The sequence below is a fragment of the Culex pipiens genome, chromosome 2, assembly GCF_016801865.2.
Source record: "Culex pipiens pallens isolate TS chromosome 2, TS_CPP_V2, whole genome shotgun sequence".
Lineage (NCBI taxonomy): Eukaryota > Metazoa > Arthropoda > Insecta > Diptera > Culicidae > Culex > Culex pipiens.
This window is the reverse complement of record NC_068938.1, coordinates 91,902,761-91,930,324: the sequence shown is the minus strand read 5'-3', so window position 1 is coordinate 91,930,324 and position 27,564 is coordinate 91,902,761. Positions and strand designations below refer to the sequence as shown.

Genomic DNA, 27,564 nt, shown 5'->3' with positions numbered 1-27,564 from the left:
GATTTTTGACCAAATCCGGTTCTCTTGGTCTCAAAGGATAGCTTAGGATGTCCCCTTTCCGAAACCGGCCTGGAAACCCGGCTCCGGGTTGCATTGGACAGGTATTTATCTGTACGTTGACCACAAATATTAATATCAGGGAATACCGGTTCTGAAAATCCGGAACATCTTAAAAGTTCATGTTTTACTGTTCGTATATGCGATACCATTACACTCACGATAGTTGAAATTGATCCATAAAACTTACTAAAAACCAAATAAACAATTGCCAGAACCACTCTGGAGTGTTACTGGCCTGTTCCAGAGAACCTGGAACCAGTTCGTACCCGGAAACATGACTTGACTTTTTATGAAACCCCATCATGTTGCATATCAAACTTCATGAAATTAAAATATATGACAATCTATGGGCATGCCGTTGTTCGCCGACCCATTCTGGTCAATTTGGAACCGGTTACTAGTGGCCCCTTGGGGACACTTCCGGAATATGAGACAACCCTATCATTCGACATTTCAAACTTCATGAAATTGAATGATATGACAATCTATGGTTATGCCGTTGTTCGTTGACCCACCCTGGCCAATATGAAACCGATTACCGGTGGCCATTCGGAACACATCCGGAGTATGAGAACATGATAAATGTACCTTTAGATTTAACCAATTGGGATGCTTTACCCTGCATTTTCTTGCATTTTTTAAGCCCTTTCAGATGCATTTTTAATTTTGAAATTAAATTGAATTTTGCCCTGTTCGTGGACTCGCTCTTAAATAATAATAATAAAATTATTTTAAGCATGCGAGACAGCTACCAGTTTACAACAATTTATGTTTAGTCTTGCTGCAACCAACAACAATTTGCGAAATATTCGGGTTCCTTACCTGTTTTTCCACTTTTTACCCCACTTTGAAGTTGTCTATTTAATTAATCCACGATTAACTTCATTCCCAGTCAACACTCTGCAACGTTCACCCGTCACCGTTTCTTCATTTCTGTGGTGACGAGCCCCTCGGCTCTGAGGTGAGTCACCCTGTGCAGGAGATGTGGTTTGACAGATGAGTGTGGAGCTCAGGAGTGGATACACGTGTTTCGTGGAGTGAAATAAATAACTAGTTGAATATCGAGTAATAGTTAGTGGTTCTTATTATTTACTGATAATCCGGCTCTACCACAAATTGGCGACGAAGGCGGACATTTGGTAAGGTTTTCGAAAAATAAAAAAAATAAATCGATTTTGGGGAGGAAAATATGTTTGTTGTTAGATGAACGAATGAGGTTATGTTGACATTGGTTTTCCTTCTTTTGAAGATCGATACCGCAAGAAAAGAACTTTCAGCCACCGGCGGAATAGTTCCGAAACGCACGATCCGGCCACTGGCGGATAAGTCTTCTAGACCACGGGTCCCGGCCACTGGCGGGAAACCTAGAGAATCGAAACCCGGCCACTGGCGGGAGGCTAAAAGCACACCGGACCTGGCCACTGGCGGGAGCTAAAAGCACACCGGACCCGGCCACTGGCGGGAAGCTGAAAGCACGCTGAGATTTGGCCACCGGCACAGCGACTGAGATTGGCGTAAACAGCTCACGGAGTGTTTTTAAGAAGTAAGTGCTACTGGCATTGAAATAGGTTATGTTCACAAATGAGTTTCAATTCATAATAGGCAACACGCGCCACGGGCGGACTGAGAGATAAGCACAATGGACAAATGGAACATTACCCCATTCAACTTCAAGACCTTACCGAAGAACCAGCTGCGCGATGCATGGAAGCGGTACCGCCGGAATTTCGAGTACATGCAACTAGCGAACCAGGAAAAGAACAAGACCAGGCTGAGGAACATTTTCCTGGCGCTGGCCGGTCCTGACGTCCAGGAAGTGTTCGAATCGATTCCGGGTGCCAACGTGGAAGCTCGAGAAGGAGTCGATCCGTGTGAGGTCGCCCTTAACAAACTAGAGGAATATTTCGCCGCCAAGTATCACGACGTTTTCGAGCGAAACCTGTTCTGGACGCTGAAACCGGAAGAAGAGGAACCGCTGGAAAAATTCCTGCTGCGGGTCATGGACTCAGCTAAAAAGTGCAATTTTGGCGCGTCAGCCCAGGAGAGCCTGGAAATAGGCATCATCGACAAGATGATCCTGCAATCACCACCCGATCTGAGAGAGAAGCTGTTGGCGCAGGAGAAGCTAACACTCGAAGGGCTGACCAGAATAGTAAACGCGCACGGATCCCTGAAGCACCAGATCAGGCAGTTCGCTTCCGGCGGACGTGAATCTGGATCCCAGAGGGTGGACGTCAACCCAGTGATCAACCGAGTTGAACAACGTGAGCCTCCGGTTATCTGCTTTCGATGCGGCAAACCTGGGCACACCGGCCACGACACCCGTTGCCCAGCGAGAAACCAAACCTGTTACAAATGCAACAAACCCGGCCATTTCTCGACGAAATGCCAAACTCCAATGATCTCGAAGCCGCGATACGCACCTAAGCGAAAGAGTGAAGACAACAGACAACCACAGCACTGGAAAAAACCGCGGTTTAACTCGGTGAGAGCGATCGAACATCACGAACCTGATCAGTCCGCAGCAGGACCGTCTGGTCAAAGCAATTTCATCTACAACATCGGGGACGGTGACGAGTTCCTGTGGGTCGTTTTGGGAGGAGTTCCGGTGCAGATGTTGATTGACTCGGGCTCGCAGAAGAACATCGTAGACGACACGACGTGGGACAGCTTGAAGCGCCAAGGAATCGAAGTGAAAAACGTACGGAACGGCTCCGATCAAACGTTCCGGCCGTATGGCAAACAGGCTAGTCCTCTGAAGGTTCTAGGAATGTTTGACTGCACCATCTCGATCAAGGAGGACTCGAGGCAGGTCGAGGAGTTTGCCACTTTCTACGTCGTGAAAGGAGGTTCGCAGCCGCTGCTGGGAAAGACCACTGCCCAGACCATGGGGGTACTGGTACTGGGACTCCCAAGCACGAACTCGGTCGAAGTGAACAAGCTGTGGAAGGAGGAGAGACACGTTTTTCCTAAAATGAAGGGAATCAAACTGAAGATCGCGATTGACGAGTCCGTGGTACCTGTCAGCCAGCATGCACGTCGACCTCCGCTTGCTTTGATGGACAAGGTTGAGGCAAAACTAAAGGATTTGGAAAGAAACGACATCATCGAGAAGGTAAGTCTCAGAAAAAGGGGAAACGCCTCCAGAAAAGAAAAAGGTCAAATTGTTATCCTTAATCCAGGTCACCGCGTACAGCCAATGGGTCTCACCGCTCGTAGTCGTCGTTAAAGACAACGGAGAGCCCAGGCTATGCGTGGACATGCGCTTGGCAAACCGGGCCATCAAAAGGGAAGCGTACATGATGCCAACCTTCGAGGACTTTCTACCTCGGTTGACCGAAGCGCGCTTCTTCTCAAGACTCGATATTAAGGAGGCCTTCCACCAGCTCGAATTGGACGAAGACAGCAGATACATTACGACGTTTATCACCCACAAAGGACTATATCGCTACAAGCGTCTGCTGTTTGGGATATCCTGCGCGTCGGAAATGTTCCAAAGAATTATGGAACAGATTCTCTCCGGCTGCAAGAATGTTGTGAACTATATTGACGACATCTTGGTGTTCGGAAAGACGAAATTCGAACACGATCAAGCCCTGGAGAAGGTACTGACCATACTCAAGGACATGAACGTCCTGTTGAATCACAGCAAGTGTGTCTTTGGAGTGACGGAGGTCGTTTTTCTGGGTCATCACCTGTCGGCTAACGGAATCAGACCAGCTGAGGACAAGCTGGCGGCGTTAAAGTCATTTCGGGCACCGGAGAGCGCAGAGGAGTTGAGGAGTTTTTTGGGTCTGGTGAACTACGTGGGTCGATTCCTGCCGGACTTAGCTACCGTGACAGCCCCATTGAGGAACCTTATCGGGACCGGAACCAGGTTCATCTGGGAGGCGCATCATCAGGTTGCTTTCGTGACGCTGAAGGACTTGATAGCGAACGTCCAGACTTTGAGCTATTTTGACAACACGTTGAGAACAAGGTTAATTGCTGACGCATCCCCAGTCGCGCTTGGTGCAGTGCTGGTACAATTCCGAAGCAACTGGGACGACAGCAATCCGCTGATTATCTCATACGCCAGCAAGAGCCTCACTCCGACTGAGATGAAATATTCTCAAACCGAGAAAGAAGGATTAGCTCTTGTCTGGGGAGTTGAACGGCACGCGATGTACTTGCTCGGACGCAGATTTGAACTCGAGACGGATCATAAACCCCTCGAAGCGATTTTTGCTCCGTTTTCGAAACCGTGCGCACGGATGGAAAGGTGGGTGCTGAGGCTGCAAGCGTACACGTTCAAGGTGATTTACAAGAAAGGAGTAAACAACATTGCTGATTCGTTCTCGCGGCTCGCAACAACCTTCGATACAAACGAGTTCGACGGAGATAACAGCTACCTGATTCTGTTGATCGCAGGCTCAGCGGCCATCGACACCGGGGAGATCGAAGAGGCCTCATACCAGGACGAGGAATTTGCTGCTGTTCGCGAAAGCCTACAAAACGGTATTTGGAAGGACACGCTCGCCAAGCCTTACGAAGTTTTCAAGAACGAGCTCGGATTCGTTGGAGACATACTAGTAAGAGGAACGAGACTGGTGGTACCACAAGCGCTACGCAAACGAATGATCGAACTGGGCCATGAGGGTCACCCGGGTGAAACAGTGATGAAAAGTCGACTACGTGATCGTGTATGGTGGCCCGGTCTTGACAAGGAGGTACTCCAAGCAGTGAAAACTTGCGAAGGGTGTCGTTTAACCAGCTTACCAGACCGACCGGAACCGATGGCACGACGTCGCATGCCCACTGATCCTTGGATAGACGTGGCGATTGATTTTCTAGGGCCGCTACCGACCGGCGAGTATTTGCTGGTTATAATTGATTATTTCAGTAGGTACAAGGAGGTCGAAATTATGACGCGAATCACGGCAAAGGACACGGCTAGTAGGTTGGACAGAATCTTCACACGGCTGGGTTACCCAGTGACGATAACTTCTGATAATGGCCGGCAGTTTGCATCCGACGAGTTTGACCGGTATTGCCGTGACAGGGGAATCACGTTGAACTTCACCACTCCGTACTGGCCCCAAGAAAACGGTCTGGTGGAAAAGCAAAATCGTTCTCTGCTCAAGAGGCTCCAGATCAGTCACAGTTTGAAACGTGATTGGAAAGCTGACTTACAAGACTACCTCATGATGTACTACACAACGCCGCATACAACCACGGGCAAGACACCAACGGAGCTGGCTTTTGGGCGGACAATACGTTCGAAAATACCATCAATCAGAGATCTACCAAGTCGTCCAGCGAGTACTGACACGGAGGACAGGGACCTGATTCGTAAAACAAGAGGGAAAGAGATAGAGGACGCTAAACGCAAGGCCAAATCGTCGGAGATAGCAGTTGGGGACACCGTACTGATGCGGAACCTCTTGCCAGGAAACAAACTCACACCGAACTTCGGAACCAAGGAGTACACTGTTGTGAACAAGCAAGGGTCCCGTTTCACCATCACTGACAAGGAAACCAACAAGACCTACCTTCGCAACGCATCGCATCTGAAGAAGGTCATCACCCCTGACAGCCAGACCGAAGAGGAGACTTCTGCTGCACCAGGACCGCCAGAAGACATGCCGGATAAGCCGGTGCGCAGATATCCGGGTCTTCCGGAAGGATTCAGAGATTTCACGCTGTAAGCTATCGTTCTGTAAAATGAAGGAGATGTGGTGACGAGCCCCTCGGCTCTGAGGTGAGTCACCCTGTGCAGGAGATGTGGTTTGACAGATGAGTGTGGAGCTCAGGAGTGGATACACGTGTTTCGTGGAGTGAAATAAATAACTAGTTGAATATCGAGTAATAGTTAGTGGTTCTTATTATTTACTGATAATCCGGCTCTACCACAATTTCTAATCAATATTTTTCAGGTTACACTTTTTTTCACGATGCAAACACGAAAAATGCTAATCAAACAAACCCAGTAATGATTATTGAATAATATATTTTGCACGCGATTCCGCGAGCCAGACTTTTCTTCTTCTGGCCGATGTGATTGCGTGTGTGTCGAATTTACGCGTTGTTCTGGCGAGAGAGCTCACGTAAAAAGCAAAATAAACCAAAATAAAGAGAGAAAGAGCGAATTTGTTTCACAACAACCAAAATAAAGAGAGAGGCGTCGCGACGCCTGACGTTTCCGCAGGGACTGGGAACGCGTGCAACTAAAGTTTCGCTGGCACAGCCCTACCCTTCTCGAACCGGTTCGCTCGGGCAGCTGTCAGTCATGTCATGATGGCGACTTTGATGGTGTCCATCCAGTTCGTGCAACATCGTACAACTTTTCACCAGCCGTAGTTTTCCCGACTTTTTTCGTTCGTTTCCTCGTTTTCCCGGCGTTTTTCTTCCGCTTTTCCAGCTCAGGTGAGTGTCACGAATCCGGGAAGGGTAAAATTACGACGTTTGCTCGCTGAGGGAGTGTGATAATTGAAGGGGGAAATTTCACCACCTTTCGTGCAGCCCAGACACTTTCACCTACTTTTTCTAAAGTGGCGACTGAATTTCGCAAGGTGGCGGAACGCCACGCCGTTGCGGGCTGGCAGGGTAGGGTAAGGTTCAATTGTGCGGACAATGCAATTACACGAACTTTGTCTGATACAGCCAGCAAGCAACCGTCGAGACTTATCTAATCTTGAGCGATTGTCGAAGACATGGCAACGAACCTTGAACATCCTTTAAAGTCTTAGCTTTTGATATTTCAGTAACAACAGTTACTTTTCAATAGGGCGAACAAAAAACAAAAGGGCGAATCTGTTGTTTACTTTTGCTTTGCGGCGTAACCTGACGGGCTAAACCGTTGTTTTGGTTGAGTGGGTGGCGAATACGGTGGGGCGAAAATGGAGGCATGCTCTTCAAAAAGGCGTAATTTGTTTTTCTCAATTTTTAATAGCAAAAACACCTTAATTAATTTCAAATTGCTCTCTATGATGAAATTATTGCAATTTTCTATTACGTTTTGACAAAATTGATGGTTTTCATGCTTTTTTGTGGAAATCTTGACTTTTTTTTGATAAGGTCCTATAAACAAATGTAAACATTGAGTGTATCCCTTTCACACCTTATGTCAAAGTCCATCGGAGTAAGCGGGATACACTCAATGTTTACATTTGTTTATAGGACCTTATCAAAAAAAAGTCAAGAAATAGGAATTGATCGGAATTGCAAAATTTTGAATGTTGATTTTCCCGAAATGGCAGGATCGTAGGTTTCGCCCTTTTGAAATGTTGTTACTGATTTCTTTGGAGTCAATATTGCATGAACCTTTTTTTGCATTATGACTATTTTCTAATTGAAATAGCCATCACCTATTCATAAACGCCTTGTCGCATATTTTATAATTCAAAAAAAACTGATTCTTTACTCATCATAAGGCAATTTATGCTTTTCTCACATTATGTTATGCAGTAATTTTAAGGCGACATCCGGTCATCGGAAATTCATTAAATAATTTAATTTAAATCCTCAGAACTTATGAAAGGGGCAGAAAGAGCCACCTTAGTAAAATCACACACAATGTCTTTGACGAAAATAGGGTCGCAGAACTCAAATTTGATGGCGAAAGGGGCGAAAGTAACGAAAGTGAAGGAGCTATTAGACTATGACAAAGACGTCATCCATAAAGAATGTCACGCAAAAATCGGCCAAAACTAACAGGAATTCCAAAAAATAAAAATAAATTGGAAAATTAAAAAATCTATGGATTTCAAACAAAATAAAATGTTGTTCGTATTCGATTTCCCGAAGTCTTCGCCAAAATTTTAGAAATTATAAAAATCAAAAATTCAAATTATTCGCTCTACAGCATTGCCTTGGCGTTCTCGATTGCGAGATTCCTACTCGAAACTAGGTGTTCGAAGACTTGATTGTTGAAAAAATTGGGACCTAAAATTAAGCTTATATTGCTGATATTATTGTTTACAACGATAAAGCTTTGTTCTGAAAACAATGACCCTTTGTTCAACCACAAAGAGTTTAAAAAGGATTTTTAAATCAATTTTGAAAAATTAACCTCGCGGTCCTTCTTGACAGAAAAGTTCCCACTTGACAGCTCTTTCCAAGGAGACCATTTGATCCATCGAAAAAATGTTGTCTTGTCAACTTCTTTTTTTGCATGAAAATAACAAAAAATGATCAGAAATGGTTTTTAAGCGTGTTTTTTACCGCTGTACATAAAAAATTACATAGGGCTTTAGGACCCTATTGCAAACCTCTTTTTACACCTAAGCTTCCACCCACCCCTGGATTCGAACTGACGACCTTTGGATTGTGAGTCCAAATGCCTACCAGCGACTCCACCGAGGCAGGACCCAGGGAGACGACTCCTACACCTGGACTGAGCTAACGACCTAACCCTTTAGGTTTGAACGGGGCCAACATTTACTTCCCCGCCCGACGGAAGGCGTGATCAGACAAATCTCGTCTCGAAAAATGCCTCCGGGACCTTCTGAGATCGAACCCGGGCCGACTGGGTGAGAGGCAACCACGCGTACCCCTACACCACGGGTCCCGGCTAGAAATTTTGAAATTATAATATTTCTCAAAATTTGAGTCTCTAAAATATGACTCCAAAAGTGCTCCAAAATAAAATCATCGGAATTTCCTTGGGCATGAGTAAGGACCTCGACGCCGTTAGCAATGTTGGCTTTAAAATAAAATTTCGTGATAATATCACTTCCCCCCAGCCAACATTTTTGCCATGCGAAGCGGGCCTCGACGCTGTGTCTAGGTTTAATTTCTAGCTAGGAGCCATCAGTGTCTTAAGAGGTGGTCCCAAGGCCGAGTAGGAGTTCATGAAGCAAATTAGTCGTCTCCCACCCCTTTTAAATTGAAAAATGAACTCTGAAACCAGCGCTTACTCACAACAGAAACAGAGGCCTCTTCTAGGCATTGTAGGATAGAATAGATTTTGAAATTTATTTAAAAAAATGTGACGTGCATAAATTTTAAACTTCCATTTAAGTAATAATACAAAGCATTTTGATATGTCAAAATTTCCATAGAGTCTCGGTCAATCAATAATGTAATGATATCGGACAAAATTCGTTAATCTGTTGAACTAACGGTTTTCGGATTATGGTTGTATCGACCATTGTTGCGAATCGAGGATCTACTGGAGGTTTGACGATCCAATAGAGCTCAACATTTCAAAAGAGCGCATGGGTTTTGTAAACAGGAGTGTATCTCTCCCACTCAAATAACAGTTTACAAAAGGTATGATAGGGATACGCTCCTGTTTGCAAAGCTTGTGTGTCCTAATAAAATGGAAGGCACGAAATAGTCGTCTTAACGACGAGTGTTCAACTTGTAAAATATGAACAGTTAATTCATCTTTCGATTTCATATTTTTTTAATTTTCTTTAAATTTGATATACATGTTAGGTTTCCTTTGTATAAATCTGCGATTAGTTACATTTTCTTATTTAATTAACCAACAACTTAATTTCCTCCAGGCCTTTTTATGTTGAATCAAAATTTAAGATTTTCATTATTCAGTGTTAAACTTAGATTACCGTAACTGCTCAAGTCATCCAAGTTCTTACTACTCACACCTACACTAATTTTCTTTCACCTTCCCCCTCCCGATCCCTTATATCTTCCGGTGGTGTTCATTTTGTATGCAATACTAGTTCGGCCACTACCCTTTTTTCCACAAGAAACCGGACTTGGACTGACTTGAGGCCGCGTCCCCCACCTTGCTCCGTAAAACGAAAACGAAAACGAAACGAAAATAAAATCATCGGAATTTCTTTTATTTAAGATGGTGGCAGACATGGCGACAAATTTATGATTTATTTTTTTAGTTTTATTATTTAAGATGTTTAAAAAAAATAGGTAAAAAGATGTTTAGAATTCTCGAGTTTTTCTTAAAAAGAACCTATAAACATATGAAAGACAATAGACCTTTTTAAAATAGGGTCCTAAAGCCAGAGTTGTTACGGACAGCGCGGATCGCGCGGATTTGTTAATTTGATTCAATTCTTAAATACTTAAATTCCAAAATTCTTAAATTCTTAGATTCCTAAATTCTTCAATTCTTAAGTTCATAAATTCAGTAATTCTTAAATCCTCAAACTCTCTCTCTGGACATAAAAAAAGAACTGCAAAATTTTTTAATGCTACAATTTGTGTCACTATAAGACTGGTACAAATTTTATTTAAAGTTTTCGTCACATCTGCATCTGTTCGATTGTTTTGCAATCATGAAGTTTCCAAAATTTCTAAGTATCTAGGTAATAGACGAAATTTATTTTTTTGCGAGAAATTTTTTTTTTGCTGTGATGTACATTGTCATCCAATGAAAAGTTCTATTTATTTTTAGACTTCTTTTTTGCTTCCTGATTTTTCGGACCAATGTTGAAGGGGGGTCGACATAAAAACGAAGTTGACTTTATAACTGTCGGCCACCATTGCTAGTACCAACCACTAGTGTCTTCCTTTTTATCTACAAGGACTTCGCCGCCCTGGGCTCCTAAGTGTACGAGAGTATGGCACGGAGCGACGGCGCCGAATACCCATATTTACACAAAGAATTTTCGAGCGCCCGCCGCGGGATTCGAACCGGCGACCTCTGGATTGGAGTCCAGTGCGCGGTCCGATTGATCCACATGGGGTCGACATAAACTTTCAACAATATTTGCAACGGGATTAAATATGAAAAATATCTTTATTTGAAAATATTTAAAATTATATTTTTGGTTTTTTACTTGGCCGTTAAACTAGTTTAATTTTTGTTCTCAAATACTTGTTTTGTTATTTCATTTAAAAAAATATTTAATTTTTCTTAACACAGCGCGGATTCCACGAAGATAGGGTTTTGGGACGGCGCGGATTTGGCGCGGATTTTTTTTTCGACTTTTCCGTAACAACCCTGTAAAGCTCTATCTAAATTTTTATGTACAACGATAAAAAAAAAACACAATTTCCCTGGGCCTTGTAAAGTCAAGGGGCATGATTTGATCCTAGTGCATTTGTTAAAATTTGGGTATACATTCTTTTTTATAAGCACTATGGACACCACTTCATGCTACGAGAACTCGCTTTGTCGCAGCCCCAGGGCTTAAGCGTTGACCGATAAGCTGTCTTCGTGAACTAGGTAGTTCTCCGATAGTGAAAATATCACAATTGCACAAGACACCGCTGCTCCTGTGACTTTTTCACTATCACAATGTGGGATTTAGGTTGGGTCTTCAGGATAGTACAATTAATTTGTTGCTTAGCATTAGCATTTAAAATAAACCTGTGTCCTTTCCAAATCTATTTGATGTTAAAGTTAGTTGCAATTGTTAAGTAAGAGTTATGCTGTCAATAAACTTTGATTGATGTAGAATACTAGGCATTCTTTTATGTCAAATTGTCCATAGAGTCTCAATCAATCAATAATGTAATGATATCGGACAGAATTCGTTGATCTGTTGAACTAACGGTTTTCGGATTATGGTTGTATCGACCATTGTTGCGAATCGAGGAACTATGGATCTTTTGACGTAAATGGTGATTTCTTTTTCAAATCGCGATTTCTATCCTATTTGAATATCAGTTCATAAATTTTTATTGTTTTTGATAGAAGTAGTACTACAACAGTTAAAGGAACGTTTACTTTTGAACATTAAGTTTAGAGGATTTTAGATTAACCCTCTACTGCCCAAATTTTTTTTTCGTAAATTTTTATTTTTCCCGTGTTCAGGAGGTCATTTTGAGCAACTTTTGTTCTACAAAAAACTTTACTTCTCTTGTTTTATGTTTTTCTTGTTTCATTTTTTGTATTTTTATTTGCATTTATCTTGTTTAGTTTATGTTTGTTTTTGGTAGTATTTGGCCTACTCTACCACCTCCTATGATTACATATTGCCTATCTATTTTTTTCATGTTTTTACAGTAACTTTTTCAATTTTTTGCATGTTTTTCACATTTTCTGCTATAAAATGGAACCATTATCATTTAAATTGTAAATAAATGCGTAGAGGCATAGTCTGGGGCACTAGAAAAATTACTGCATACTTCTTTTTACTTCAAATATAGGAAATGTCAGTAAAAAACACAGCCAAAGTTGACCCCTAAAAAAATTACATTTTTAAAAACATTGGCAAAGTCACATAAAACAAGTCAAACTTCCAACCCTAAAATTTTCCAAAATTTTAAAAGTTCTTCTTTTCAATGCTTTTTGAAGATCAAAAATTGGTTGAAAAATGGATTTTTGGCGATTTTTTAAATCGAAGCCCGTCTAGAGGCGGGGTTGGGTTGTAGAGGGTTAAAGTTTAGATTTGCAATCCAAAGTAGTTAGCAAATGAATATTTGGACTTAAATGAATAATTGAATAAGTTGGACTTATGAATAACACACAACTGTGCATTTATTCTAGAGTCAGATCCATACAGCGTCAGTGTTTATTTGGTCGAAGTGTACTAATTCATTGGCAGATCTGATTCTAGTTGTAATGTACGACAAGACTACTGACGGACGTGACAGGACGAGGGCCCAGTTTAGAGGTTTCAACATCAACGATGTGCGGCTGGAGCACACTCCCAAAAAAAAAAAAAAAAAAAAAACACAATTTAAACAATTTCTGATCACTTTTTTTTCATTTTTATGCAAACAAAAATGACAAGACAACATTTTTTTCGAAGGATCAACTTTGGTCCTCTTGCAACGAGCTGTCAAGTAAGACTTTTTCTGTCTAGAAGAATCGAAAATTAATTTTTAAAAATTAGTTTTATCGTTGTGAACAATAATATCACAAATTTAAGCTTAATTTTAGGACCCAATTGTCAAGTTTTAGAATTTCACTATTTTGTATTGTTTTAAATTATAAACGTCATAAATTTTGAAATTTCTGAAAAAAAAGTTTTTACATTTTAAATTTTGAAATTTCTGAATTTTAATTTTAGTTGTTTGATTTTTAAATTTCGGCAATTTGAATTTTGAAAATCCTGAATGCTGGAACAACATTTGAAAGGGGCGGTCGAGGGGGCGGTACGACATTGCTCTTACAGCCTTCTGCCCCATTTGAACACCGCGTTTGCAGAATGGAAATTTGATGTTTTTTTTTTTTATTTTTTACATTTTGAAAAACTCCAACTTTAATGCCAACATCAATCTCACCCCGTCTTTTCCCTTCCCCTTTCTTTCAGGGACCAACACCGCCCGGCCGGAATCTGCGCACAACCGTCCCCCGTTGATCCCCCTTGCGGGGTTAAACGCCAACACCAGTAGCGCGGGCGCGCGTTGCGCTCTCTAAACCGCCGTACGCCGGCGGTTCCCGCAGCATCATGGCCAACGCCGGCGAAGGTTCCTCGTCCGGCAATGGACGCCAGCAAAATCACCAAAGCTTCGAGCAGTTCATCTCGCAGTTCAACAACCGGACTTCCATCCAACCGCAACAGGGCGGAGCAGGTTCGTCGTCCCACGTGGAGTCGTCCAGCTTGAAGCCGACCGCGGCCGAGTTTGTACCGCGCTGGCAGAACGAACCCGGCCAGCCGAGGGGTCAACCCCAGGAGAATGGTGGTGGCCGGGGTGGGAACGGTAACAACGGAGGAGTGCGCAGGCAGTACAACGAAGGAGGATCGCGGTGGAACAACGGAGGACGGAGGAATAACCGCGGGGGTGGCGGCGGCGGTGACGATTACGGTAGGAATCGTCGCGGGCGGAACTTTAACGATTCCCGGGATGGTCCTCCGGAGGATGGAGGTGGGTTCTACGAGCAGGATAGGCCGCAACGGCAGCAGCGAAACCACCACCAACAGCAGCAACATCAGCAGCAGCAGCAGAGTAACGGTGGTGGGAGATGGAAGGGAAACGCCGGAGGAGGAAGATTCCGGAATGGTGGTGGGGGAAGAGGTCCGAAGAATGAGAGGGAGCAGGGCCCGATGGGGAATGGAGGTGAGGAGAACCAGAGACAGGTGGAACCTGTGACGTCGGCGCCGGAACGAAAGGAACGTCGACCAAATGGTTATCAGCGGCAGCGTGCACGACAGGAAAAGTTGGAGGCCAACATCATCTCCAAGTGTTCGCAGCGCGAGAAGCTGATCCGTGAGCTGGACTCGTGCCGGGTCGAGTGTCTCGTGTGCTGCGAGCTCGTCCGTCCGACGCAGTCGGTTTGGTCCTGCCTCAACTGCTATCACATTCTTCACCTGAACTGCACCACCAAGTGGGCCAATTCGTCCCGGTCGGACGACGGTTGGCGCTGTCCGGCCTGTCAGAACGTGTCGAAGAAGATCCCGCGGGATTATTACTGCTTCTGTGGCAAGCAGAAGAACCCGCAGTACAACCGCAGTGACGTGGCCCACTCGTGCGGGGAACTGTGCGGCCGGGAAGATCTGTGCGAACATCCGTGCACGCTGCTTTGCCATCCGGGACCGTGTCCACCGTGTCAGGCGATGGTTCAGCGTAGCTGTGGGTGTGGTCGTACGACGAAGCCGCTGCAGTGCAGCCAAAAGGACGACATCGCGTGCGAAGCGATCTGCGCGAAACCGCTCAACTGCGAAATTCACACGTGCCAGCAAAAGTGCCACGTGGGCGACTGTGCCGAGTGTGGAGAAACGCTGGAACACGAGTGTCACTGTGGCAAGCAGAAGAAGCAGGTCACCTGCACGGTGTCCAACCTGGACAACACCCGGTTCAGCTGCGAGGCAGTTTGCGATGCCCAGCTGAGCTGTAACAATCACGCCTGTACCAAGGTGTGTCACGCAGGTCCCTGCGGAGAATGCGTCCTCTCGCCGACCCTGGTCACGTCCTGTCCCTGTGGCAAACAGGCCATCGTCAAGGGCGAACGCGAAAGCTGTCTGGATCCGATCCCGATCTGCAAAGCCGTCTGCGGCAAACAGCTCCCTTGCGGAAGTCCCGGCGCTCGTCACGTGTGCTCTGCCAAATGCCATCTGGACGAGTGCCCCCCTTGCAACAAGACCACAATGGTCAAGTGCCGCTGCGGCCACATGGACCAGCAAATCAAGTGCAAACAGCTGCAAACGCGAGCCGACGACGCTCGCTGCAAGAAACGCTGCACGCGGATGAGAAGCTGCGCCAAGCACAAATGCAACCAGGAATGCTGCATCGACTACGATCACATCTGCACCAAGACCTGCTCGCAAGCCCTCACCTGTGGCCGGCATCGCTGCGACAAACCGTGCCACCGCGGCTCGTGCAGCACCTGCCACCGGGTCTCCTTCGACGAACTGACCTGCGAGTGCGGCGCTGCCGTCATCTTCCCGCCGGTGCCTTGCGGAACGAGCAAACCTCCCTGCAACAAACCCTGCTCCCGCCAGCACCCCTGCTCCCACCCAGTCCTCCACAACTGTCACTCCGAACCCAACTGCCCGCCCTGTGTCGTCCTCACCACCCAGCACTGCTACGGCAAACACGAACAGCGCAAAACAATCCCCTGCTACCAAAGTTCCTTCAGCTGTGGCCTCGCCTGCGCCAAACCCCTCCCGTGTGGCCGCCACACGTGCATCAAACCGTGCCACGAAAACGGATGCCAAACCGCCGAGCACGAAGTGTGTCGCCAGAGTTGCACCAAAACGCGCACGACCTGCGCCCACCAGTGCAAGGCGCCGTGCCACGAGGGCGACTGTCCGCCGGATCTGCCCTGCCGGGAGATGGTCGAGGTGACGTGCGAGTGTGGCAACCGGAAGCAGATGCGCACGTGTCACGACTTTAGCAAAGAGTACCGCCGCATCACGTCGGCCCAGCTGGCCTCGTCGATGCAGGAAATGCAGCGCGGCGGATCGGTCGAGCTGAGCGACATCCTGGGCACGGGAAAGCCGAAGAGTAATAAGACGTGAGTAACTGATAACACAAATGCCGCGATATAACCAGAATGGCGTTGAATAACGTAGTTCATGTTAGTTTAGTTCATCCAAAGGTACTAGTAACTCAATTATGGGTTTAGCAAACACAAGATTTCATGCGTTCTAGATACTTGACCTTCCCGTTTGTGTTAGGAAATCGCTCATTTTGCTTGCAAATTCTCTACATTTTGAAAACATCGTGTCATTTTGATTAGTCTGCCAAACTTCTTTCAGAGAGGATCTAGGAGAGAATTTTGTAGGCCGCGTTGAAATGCCAAAACACTGAGTTATCCCAAATTATTGTTATTTTTACCTAAATGCCCTAATTTCGAGTAGAAAATGAACTTTTATGTTTTTTGGTCTTCCCAGATACTGGGTGTTCCCACATTAAGTTGAAACGGGAAAGCTGGGCCATACTGACATCACGACTCGAGTTTTTGGAAGCATCTTTAGGGAAAATGTCGTAACTTACAAAGTTCTGTTTTTTTTTTTTTGTTGCTTTTGCTAATTTTAAACTATCTACCCCAAAAATTATTTTACCGGCTGACATAACCCCGCACACAGTGGTCCAGATCGCAAAATTAAGTGGAAAATTGATTTTCCGAAAAATTGTGATGTTTTGGAATATTGGTGTCTCTAGAAGAGTTGTCGCAAATTGAAAGGGCAATTTTTGGTTTGGTTTAGAATTACAGTGACTTTGAACAGGAATATTTTTGGATTTGTATTGTCTGTAGAAAGTTGTTAAGTTTGTCAATCTAAGCAAGTTTCTCTAAGACACCAAAATTTAAACTCGCATTCTACGCCTTCTACGACCAAATTTAGAGAAAGCATCTGAGGAAACCTTCAAAAATCAGTTTTTTTGAAAGTGGCAATGCAAGGTTATGTTTTAGAGAAAACAGATCTTCAAACATTTTTTTTTATTTTTTGACGAGTCAATTTGGACTTTTGGGTCAACAGTTGCAGACATTTTAATGTAAAAAGATGCAAATTTATACTCGACATATCTTCAATTCTTGACTTTTTTTTGATAAGGTCCTATAAACAAATGTAAACATTGAGTGTATCCCTTTCACACCTTATGTCAAAGTCCATCGGAGTAAGCGGGATACACTCAATGTTTACTTTTGTTTATAGGACCTTATCAAAAAAAAGTCAAGAATTGAACATGTCTAGTTGTCAAGGGAAAAGTTGTACCACCTTAACAAAAAAATTTCAACTACAGTCCAGACTCGATTATCTGATGCCTCGATCCGAAGTTTCGATTAAGTTCGATTATCCGATGGTTTGTTTGGGACTTCGGATGATAGAATCACGAACAAAAAAAATCGTATTTATTTATTTGCTTACTTTAAGGGGTTACATACATGTAAATCGACAAAACAGTCAGAGGTTGGTGTCAGCACACACTTAGTTTTATTTATAATCTGTTTTCAGAGCATTAAAATATGCATTTTCATCTATTATCAAAACAAATTTGAAGACATTTGGCTGTATCATTTCCGAGATATAGCTATTTGAAGTTAGCAGTTTCAAAAAACGGGTGCCACGATATCTCAACACTGCCTTGACCAAATCGGCTCAAAATTTTGGTAAAGACTCGTTAAACCGGTCCTGTGTGCATGACGAAGGCCGATTTTCAAAAAGATTATTTTAAAAAAAGATAAAAATATTTTTGTGTTTTTCATATAAAAAATCGTCAATTTTTGATTTTTGTATTTTTTAAAAAAGCAAAATTTTAAAATCGGGCTTCGTCATGCACACGGGATATATCTTGAGAGTCTTCACCCTGAATTTCAGCCAATTTGGTCCATCCCATCTCGAGATATCGTGGCACCCGTAAATCAACTCGGTGTTTCGAGAAAAACGCTCAGAAAGTTTGACAGTCCGCTTTGCGCACGGCAAAATGTTGAGCTTAAAATCGTCTCTAACTCTGTTTAATCATGAAATATCTTCATGAAACTTTCAGGAGTGATTGAAAATCATCTTTTTAGTGGATTCAATAAATTTTTCTGTAATATGAAATTTTGCGATTTTCTACATGTATGTAACCCCTTAAGTTTAAATATCAAATTCGAGTTCTGCGACCCCATTTTAGCATTTTAGTCAAATATAAATGGTGTATTGCCTGTAAAATTTAAAAATGTTTTGTTTTCAATATTTCATCATCGCCATTTTGACCGCCATCTCGGATTTGAAAATTCTAAATCACTTTAGAGTAAATTACTGCCGATCTACGCATAATTGTCCCATGTCATTTTTGAATTTAGTTTTACGTATACTTTCATAAAAACACATAAAATTTGATACTTTGTTCGGAGATTCTTCAAAAACAACACCAAGTCTGTTTGTTCCATTGCTGCATTTCTACGCATAATTGTCCCACCAAGTATTTTCTATCACGGAATCCACAGTTTTACGAATCATTATGTCCTTTTTATTAATTGTTTAGCAAGAGAATTACAAATAAGGGTGATAAACTGCTAACTGGGACGATTAGGGACAATAGGGGTCCCCCGGGACAATTATGCGTAGAAACACAGAAATCGGTTGAAAAATTTCAACCGCGTTTTTCTCAGTTGCACTTTTTTGATTTTTTTTTCTGTTGTTCAAAATCAAAACACAAAATGAAACTCAAAGAAAGTTTACAAAATAAAATCAAAATCATGAAGCAGCCTTCATAAAAAAACAAAACAATTTTGTTAAGTTAAAAAAATTAATCCTATGTATGGGGACCATCCAAAAACCACGTACATACTTTTTTAGAAATCAAGCGCCCAGTTAAAAAATGTCCAGGTTCCGAACGAGTACCGCATAAAAAAAATGAATCTCGCAGCCCTAAAAGAAAGGGGTCAGAAACAGTTTAACGAACAGCAGAACAAAAAAGAGGGAGTGATTTCTTGGGGCTTTTCTCCACCCTCTCTGGTTTACTTTCTCTACAGCTGCTGCCCATTTAAGGCAATACGGGAAGGTCCGCCATATTGATTCCACGACTCGAGTTTTCAAAAGCAGTTTTAAAGAAAATGCCGTAACGTTAACGTGTTCTGTTTATTGCATATAAGAAAAAGGACGGTGGCAAGCAAACTGTCGGGTCCAAAAATCTAATTAAGTGGATCAGGAGTTTGTAATCGCGGAAATACGTATTTTTGAAAAAACCGTATCTTAGAAAGTTCTCTTTTTGGCAGACGGTAAATAAGCCGTAAGCGCTCTGTCGAGATGAAAAAAATGATTTAAATCGCCTAGAAGTTCTGTAAACGTCCGACGTCCAGGTTCACCTTAAACATTTCTTGAGCGGTTCCTAACCAAGTGCGTACTCTACAATAACTTTGAAATAACAGATGCATTCTGATTTGAGAATGATATAAGAACTAAATTGATCGGGATTTGAATGCGCATTTTCATAGGTTTCAACAAAAATAACGAAATTAAATCAATTATTCTTAGTATGTAAATATCTCTAACTGAAATAATCAAATTTTATCCTATCTTGCCAATTCCAGCCTAGAATGCAACGACGAGTGCCGCACGCTGGAGCGCAACCGCCGGCTCGCCATCGGACTGCAGATCCGCAACCCGGACCTGTCGTCCAAGCTGCAGCCCAACTACTCCGAGTTCCTGCGGACGTACGCCAAAAAGGACCCCGCCCTGATCAAGATGATCCACGACCGGCTGAGCGAGCTGGTTAAGCTGGCCAAGGAATGATTTATAATTTTGAGGAGAGAGGGGGAAGGAAAGGGGTGGTAAGAGTTTGTAGAATAGGGGTGATAGTTTGGGGGGAGATGGGGAGGGATGAGAGAGGGAGAGGATATTAGAGTTAAATTAAGTTTAGGGGGGGGGGGAATAAGAAGTGAAGTGGATTGGGGGTAGAGGGGTGGGGAGGTAGATGGTAAGATGGGGGGGTTTATAGGGAGGGTGGGGGGGGGAGTAGAAGTTGGGAGTAAGTGATGGTGAAGTTTGGTGGTTGAATTAGGTTTTAGGAATAGGAAGGGGGGTGAGGGGAAATTGAGGTTAGAAGGGGGATGTTAGGAATTTTAGTGGAGAGGAATTTGGGTATGAGGGAAGGGGGGGGGAAAGAGTAGGGAGTGGGGGGGGGGAATGGGTGGGATTAGTAGGTAGGGGGGAGGATTATGGGAGGGAGGGTGTGGGAATGTATTGGTGGGTGGGGAGGGTTAGTGATTTAGGGGGGGGGGATGGGTTGGAATTTAGGGGGTTTTTTTATTTGGAGATGGGGGGAGGTGGAGTTGGTTGTAGGAGTAATAGGTTTGGTGGGTGGAGGGGAATTTATAATTAGAGTGGGGGATGGGGGGGGTTGGGGTGGATTTTGTTTTGTTTTTAAGTTGTGGTTGGTTTTGTTGGTGGGTATTGTGATGGGGTATGGGGTTAAAGGTTGTATTTTTGGGGGGAGGGGTAGATGGATTTTATGAGTTGGGGTTTGGATGGTGGAATGTGATTTTTGGAGAATTGGGAGATTTGTGGATGGTGGGAGTAGGGGATTTGGAAGCTTGTAAATGTGGGTGGGGGGGAGGGGGTGTTGGGGGGAATGGAATTTTGTGGGGGTGATTGAATTGTGGGTTTGTTGAATTTGGGTGATTTTAATGGATATTTGGGTGGAGAAGTTAGGGTTGGAAATAGAAGAAGGAGATGAGTGGTGGGGTGTTTTGGTTATTGTGAGGAAGGGTGTAGTTGGTAGGATTAGGTTTTGGGAGGTTGGGGTTGTGGGATTGATGGGGAGTAGATGTGGGGGTAGGTTAATGATTGGTTGTGAATTTTGTGGGATAGTCAGTGTGCGGCAGCACAAGCAAACCAGAGAGGGTGAAGAAAAGCCCCATGTAATCGCTACTTATGCTTTGTTCTACTGTTCGTAAAGCTGTTTCTTGACCCCTTTCCTTTGGAGCTGCGTATAGGCCCTAAGTCGTATTTTTGTCGATAGTAGATTAAGATCATTCGATCGCTATTGCTCTATCTATTATCGACAAACTACGATTGACGATCGAGAAAATCACGATGTTCTCGAAACTCGTTTTCAAAAAATCAAACATTCCATTTCAATTTAAAAATAAAAATGATTCAAAAATAAAAAAAAATTAACTCAAAAATTTTAAAGCACATAATTGAAAAATTCAATTTTAGAAATCTTAAATTCCAAAATTAAAATATTAAAAGAAAACAGAAAATCAAAATTGAAAAATCAAATAATTTAAAATTCAATATAAGATTAAATTATTTAAAATTACAAAATCTAAAACATACAACGAAATCAAATTACAAAAAGTCAAAGTTAAAAAATAAGGAAATCTAAAATTAAAATAATTTAAAAATCTTAAATTCATTTATTCATTTTCCCTAAAAGAGCACTCAGCTAGCAAAATCTAAACGTAGAAATATGTACCCTCCCTGCAAAGGCTTATGAATTGATCTCAGTTGAAAGGTTCTCCAAATCTCTGAATTGCAAATGTAGCATCCTGGAACAGAACTGCTAAATTCTAATAAAAACACAAATTGAATTGAATTGAAAAATTCCAAATTTTATAATTATAAAATTCTTTTAATTAAAATATTAAAAAAAAACAAAAATTTCATAATTTTAAACTTCAATTTTATATATTTCATTCTAAAAATCAAAATTTCAAATATAAAAAAAACACAAAAATCAAAACCAAAAATTAAAAAAAATTAAAGGTTTTAAAATTTTAGATTTTTTTTTAAATTTTGTTTTTTTTATATTTGAATTTTTAAATTAAATTTAATTTTGAATTTGAAAATTATAAATTCTTAAAATTTTGTTTTTTATACATTAGAATTATTAAATTAAAAAAAAATAATTTTTAAATACCTGAACTTTAGTTTTTTGTTTTATTGAATGGCATCAGTAGTGCGGTGCCTGTGTGGGTGCGCAGTCCTGTTTTTTCGTGTTATTTTCCGTCTCTTTTGTGTCGCTGTTCGAGTGCATTCGTTGATTGGTCATTATAATTAAATAATAGCATCATTAGTGTGATGCTTTTCGGGACGCGCAGTTCTGTTTTTTTACCTTCTTCTTTTTTTCATTGTTTTTTTTTCACTCGCGTTCGTTGGCCGATGAGTTTTTTTTGTGTTGTTCTCTTTTTATAGTTTTCTATAAAAACGTACCTATTTTTTTGACTAGCAAGTCGTATTGCTGGATTAAGTCCTTTCCATATCATCGATGATTGGAAGGCACGGCGTCGAATATTTTTTAAGGCTCATGATATAAAATCATTTCAATAAATGAAGCCCTTCCTACATCACCGTTGATCGGAAGGCACGCCGACGGAGAACTTCTGGAGAACCGCGGTCGAAATAATTCTATATTTAAATACTATATTTAAATCCGCAGCCGGCTGCCTAAGATTTTTAAAATTTCAACCGATAAACAAATTGCTTATGGTCGCATCACCTACCACAGTGACTCCTGACCTCATACCCATCTTACTAACCCCTCAAAACTCATGTGATACTTTGTCGGAGACGCAGTCGATTTAGCGGTCCCATCACTCAAGTATCGGACTAACATTCCCATCCACTTCCTCGTGTCTTACCTCTGGTCGTGGCCGGCGTCGGTATTGATCAGCACAATAGGGATCTTTGAAAATTGCGAAGGGGTGATGATTGGTTCCTACTTTTCATCTGTGTTTGGGGGTCCTGGTCAATAACGAAGTAGCAGCTACGGGTAGACACCAATGCTATGCTATACTACCTGAACTTTAGTTTTTGACATAGGACTATGTCTCTACTTACTATACTGGGGGGCCAGTTCAAAATTTCGATCCCAAGCGTCACATTGGCGAACGTTATTTCAAACGGTAATATCTTCATCCAGACACATTGGAATTACATAATTTTTGGACCATTCGATTCGGAAAACCTTCAGCAATTTTCTATAAAATTCTCAGTATTGGCAGAATAGTATAACTATTCAAGCAATTCAATGTTTTAAAATGCTTAGAAATAGCTAACAAACCGCCGCAGCAGAACTAGTCGTCGACGATCGTGAAAAGAGGGGAAGTAATAGCGAAGGCGAAGTATAAAAATGCGTTCTACCCTTTCCACTCCACTTAGTTGCCACCGAGATGCTGAACAAGTCGGGTCGGCTCATAATATCTGAGCCGCAGACGGGTGAAGCAGCAGCAGCAGGGAGAGAGAGAGCCCTAGCAACGCAAATTCTCTCTTCCGGAGAAGGATTTCTTCTGAAAAATTACCATTATTTTCTAGAGAGAGAGAGAGAATCGGAGAGCAGCACCGAAGAGGGCAAATTGTGTGCGAATGCCGTAGAATGACACACCAAATGCCGTAGGATGGCAGATTCAAGAAAATTGCCAAATGCGCGTTCACAAACACATACACACACACTCCCGTTTCATGGTACACGCTGATTGGGTTCGATGCGTCGAGTTTCCCTTCCACGGATGTTCGATTGATGTATCTAAATTCGTCACCTGAAAAGGCCATCAGAGACTGCGACCAACTACAGATACACCCGGGGACGAGCAAAACCGCCAGCGGAGGCAACTTTTAGGCAGTGGAGTAAAATTGCTTAACCTAGTAGACTGTTTGAAAATTGTTGTAGCCCTGTTGTACGGGTTAGTACAACGAATCTACTACGAGCTCGTGTAATTGGTCACGGCCCCGGGATGAGCAGCCGGGTCAGTCAGGAAGCTTCCCCCAATTCATTCGAAGATTTCGTTTACGCCAGTGGTGGCCAAAACCTGGAGTGGCCGGTGCCCTCAAATAAGTTTCCCCGGGGCCTGGGGTGACATTCACGGAACCATACGAGTTGTGGCAATATGGGTATCAAAATTCATGGTTTTTGATACTGAACATGAAAATGGCCATTTCGACAGTGGTGGCCACAACCTGGAGTGGCCGGTGATCTCAAAGCAGGTTCCCCCGGAGCCTGGGGTGACATTCACGGAACCATACGAGTTGTGGCAATATGGGTATCAAAATTCATGGTTTTTGATACTGAAAATGAAAATTGACATTTCGACAGTCGTGGCCACAACCTGGAGTGGCCGGTGCCCTCAAAGCAGGTTCCTCTTGGGCCAAGGGTAACATTAACCGAAACATACGAGTTGTTGCAATATGGGTATCAAAATTCATTGTTTTGATATTGAACCTGCAAATGGCCATTTCGACAGTAGTGGTCACAACCTGGAGTTGCCGTACCCTCATGGAAGGTTCACCTTGGGGGAACATTTAGGACAATTTTGCCGACAAATCTATGAAACAAAATACAATAATCTTATTCCAGATTTCACTAGCAATCCAAAAACTCATTCAAAATGTTTGGTCCTATGTCTTTCGGTTATGTCTCTGACATACCATCTTGAACTTTTTTTTTCAGTTTTAGATTTTAAATTTTTAATTATTATTTCAGTTTTAGATTTTAAATTTTTAAATCTAGATATTTTTATATTCAATTTTTAAAGTTTTAATGTTATGTGTTTTGTTTTATTTTTAATTATCAATTTTAGAATTTGTAATTTTCAATAATTCATGTATTCAATATTTAAAAACTTAAAATTCAATCAAAATCAAAAAATATATTTTTTTAAAGAAAAACTTAAATTTCAATAGCGTTTTTCTCAGTTGCACTTTTTGAACATGGGACAATTATGCGTATAACGGCAGTTAAGTGCTTATAACTTTTGATAGGGTTGTCAGATCTTCAATGTTTTGGACTCGTTAGATATTTTTTTGAATTAAATATGGTTTTATATTATTTATTTATTTTTTCAAATCTGAATTTGCCTCAGATTAAAAAGTGTCCACGTGGCTTATGGATGGTCCCCACATTCCTCATTGTAGCATTTGAAAAATAAGTTCCGATTTTACGCTGCGAATTCCAACCTGGAATAAATACAGATTTCTTTCCAACAAAAAACTAGCTCCGCCTTTGTTACGTAGTGTAATACGAGAGCTTTATTTTCATAATTACTTTGTAGTAAACTCGTTACAAATGCTCAAATTTTGCAAACCAACGTGCCTTCCTCTCTGCGCTATCCGACAGTCAATCAAGATTATCCTCTCCCGCTCACTTCCGTCCGTACCCCAACCGATCGAACACACTCGACCCTCCGACCGGTTCCTTGAACTTTTTCGCCGCCATCGGTCGTCCGGCGGCCACCAACTTGCCCGGTTTGATTCCTCCCTTCAGCTTGAGGTTGGCCAACTTCGAGTCCAAGCTGAACCGATCCTTACGGTAAGCTAGAGATTTGCTGCCACCGCCCCCATCGGACGACCCCAGGCTGAGCCGGTTCCGGATGGGCGTTTCGTTGCGCAGCAGCATCGCGTCGGCCTTCATTTTGGAACGCGACAGCGACGCAGGAGACAGCGTGGTCACGTTGCCGGCTTTCATCAGGACAGTCTTTTTCGTGCCTCGCAGGGGAGAGGTGGAGGAGTTCAACGCCGCCGTTGGCTGTTGATTTGGGAAGGGCGGACGACGTTTCCCGGCTGGGAAGTGAACGCCGCCGAGGCGTGCCCGAACGGGGAGTTCCCGGTCCTGGAAGCGCATCCGGCCCTTGGGGCTGATGAGTCCCTTGGGACGGGATTCGATTTCGAGCACTTCGTCCTCCTTCGAGAAGGATACGGATTTGGCTGGCTCGCCGTCCGAGAAGCTGCGCCGTCGCGAGGAGAGCGACTGGTCGTCACCTGCCGTGACCGCCTTGGCAGGGATCTTCTTCACCAGAATGACGTTCTGGGTTTTGGGAGGGAGTTTGCGGATGGGTTGTTGCTGAAAGAGTTTGAGTGTTAGCGAGACCGGTTACGGATGACAAAATCCTCAACACTTACCGGTGACTTCTTCAGTATCCCGGTGGGCGCTCCATCATTCTGCTCTCTCTGGTTGCTCTTCTCGCCCAGCCGCGAAAAGATTGAACCTCCGCCGCCACCGAAACTGGCACTCTTCTTCCCAAGCGCCTCAATACCTTTGAGCGTGACCTTCGAGGCCATCTTCTTCGGCGGTTCCCGTCCGTTTCCGACATCGTCAACGCCGTCGTCCAATTCTCCATCCTCCTCGTCGTCGTCATTTGAGTTGCGCTCGAGCCGTTTGAAAACGGCACTCCGCTTGCCTAAGCTACCGACCGTCGACACCAGCGATGCCTTCTTGTCCGAACCCTCGTTGATGGTGCGCACAATGTTCGTGGAAGATCCGCCGCCGCCAGCCGGAAGTGTGATTTTGTGCTCGGAAAATACTTTCCGCGATTTGCTCGGCAGAGACACCGCCGAGCTGGGGCCTGAAAAGGGAGTCAACAAGGGTTACAAGCTAATTCTATACCACCCTTAAGGAGAGAATATCTTACGGGACACCGCCGATTTGGGTGGGTTGCTCAGCGTGGCGGAAACCGCCGCCACCGGGACCAGATTGGCCAAGTGTTCCGGCAGTGCTGGCCCCTCGACGACCGCCGACTGCGAGGACAGCACCCGGTCGCGGGCACTCTGGTCGCACACCGTCTTCGAGTGACGCAGGATGGCAATGATGTCCCCCATCGTCGTGATGCCCATCTCCCGCAGGTACTCCTTGTTCAAATCCATCAGCATGTCCATCTGAATCCGGTTCTCAACGAAAACATGCGCGTACCCGGCGGCCGCCTGCGACGGAATGCCGGCATTGGTGAAGAACTTCACCCATGACGCTGGAAGCGAACAAAAAAAAAACGGTTCCCCACCGAAAAAGGGCAATCAAAATTTAGCTCCACTTTTGGAGTGGCATCACAACAAAACCCCCCGAAACACTTACAGGCGCTTGCCGTGGGCATCTTTTCGAGCCGGACCGTGTTCCGTGGCGCGCTGGGTTCACTTTAGCGTCGGTTCTCTTCGAAAATGGATCAAATCAAACGAAAAAACTACGATTTTTGGTTGAATTTTACGCAAAATATTTTCCACCATTCGTTTCGTCGGTTGTCAAACAGCGCACCCACAAACAGCGAACCGGTTTAGCTCCCGCGGGGAAAAGGACAAGAAGGGTGAACCGGTTCGTGGGCGGAGCACAGCTCTATTGCGTGACGTGCGTTCTCGGTCTCTGAAACGAAGTTGCAGTACACGCTGAAATGAGAATGGAATATGAAATTTTAAAAGAAAACAGAAAAGCAATTGGGTCCTAAAGCCCTATGTCAATTTTTATGTACAACGGTAAAAAACACGATTAAAAACCATTTCTGATCACTTTTTTTCATTTTAATGCAAAAAAAAATATTGAAAAAATATTAAATTTCAAATAAATATTTGTTGAAGGATTACACTCAAACCCCGATGGTTTGACACCAACTGTTGTCAAACGAACGGGGTCACTTTTTAGTTTGACACCCTTTTTACATGGAGTTCACATACACTACCAAACGTTTGTTTTGATAGTGTGCGTTAGCGCCGTGTAAAAAGTGACAGTTCGTCACTTTTTAGTTTGACTTTGACCAACCAACGGGGTACAAACTAAAAAAGTGTCAAACGAAAAAGTTACCAACCACCGGGGGTTGAGTGTATTTTTGATCTTCAATTGTTTTTGAAAAGACTTAATATGTGTGTTGAAATAAAAGGTTAATTCAATTGGCAAATAATTAATTCTAGAGTTTTTTTAAATCGAGACTTTTGGCATACTCCACTCTGTTAAGAAATTGTTCTTAAATTCTAAAACTTCTAAATTCTAAAATTCTTCAATTCTTGATTTCTTCAA

The 27,564-nt window shown here is 43.2% G+C and overlaps 5 protein-coding genes across 5 annotated transcripts in view; 3 read left to right on the top strand and 2 right to left on the bottom strand.

The window, feature by feature from the left end:
• The window catches only part of LOC120428544 (alkaline ceramidase), a 31,439-nt gene extending 30,430 nt beyond the window's left edge, over positions 1–1,009 (bottom strand). Inside the window, exon 1 of the mRNA XM_052709163.1 lies at positions 883–1,009. The gene's annotated coding sequence lies outside the window, so the exon portion shown is untranslated. The remainder of the gene's footprint in view (positions 1–882) is intronic.
• Positions 1,010–1,154: 145 nt separating this feature from the next.
• LOC120428543 (uncharacterized) lies at positions 1,155–3,401 on the top strand. Its single transcript, XM_039593575.2, has 2 exons — positions 1,155–1,603; positions 1,663–3,401. The coding sequence occupies exon 2, from the start codon at positions 1,700–1,702 to the stop codon at positions 3,287–3,289; it is 1,590 nt and encodes a 529-aa protein (XP_039449509.1). The 5' UTR covers positions 1,155–1,603; positions 1,663–1,699; the 3' UTR covers positions 3,290–3,401.
• LOC120428539 (uncharacterized protein K02A2.6-like) lies at positions 3,321–5,747 on the top strand. The gene has a single exon (XM_039593570.1). The coding sequence runs from the start codon at positions 3,321–3,323 to the stop codon at positions 5,745–5,747; it is 2,427 nt and encodes an 808-aa protein (XP_039449504.1).
• A 559-nt stretch (positions 5,748–6,306) lies between these two features.
• LOC120428542 (protein shuttle craft) overlaps positions 6,307–27,564 on the top strand; it is a 40,549-nt gene continuing 19,291 nt past the window's right edge. Inside the window, exons 1-3 of the mRNA XM_039593574.2 lie at positions 6,307–6,465; positions 13,230–15,874; positions 19,382–19,579. Coding sequence (XP_039449508.2) covers positions 13,368–15,874; positions 19,382–19,579 — 2,705 coding nt within the window. The 5' untranslated portion in view covers positions 6,307–6,465; positions 13,230–13,367. The remainder of the gene's footprint in view (positions 6,466–13,229; positions 15,875–19,381; positions 19,580–27,564) is intronic.
• Positions 24,791–26,845, bottom strand: LOC120428535 (uncharacterized protein C19orf47-like). Its single transcript, XM_039593567.2, has 4 exons — positions 26,635–26,845; positions 26,198–26,530; positions 25,689–26,131; positions 24,791–25,629 (listed from the first exon to the last, which is right to left on the bottom strand). Exons 1-4 carry the CDS (start codon positions 26,651–26,653, stop codon positions 24,931–24,933), a joined length of 1,494 nt encoding a protein of 497 aa, XP_039449501.1. The 5' UTR covers positions 26,654–26,845; the 3' UTR covers positions 24,791–24,930.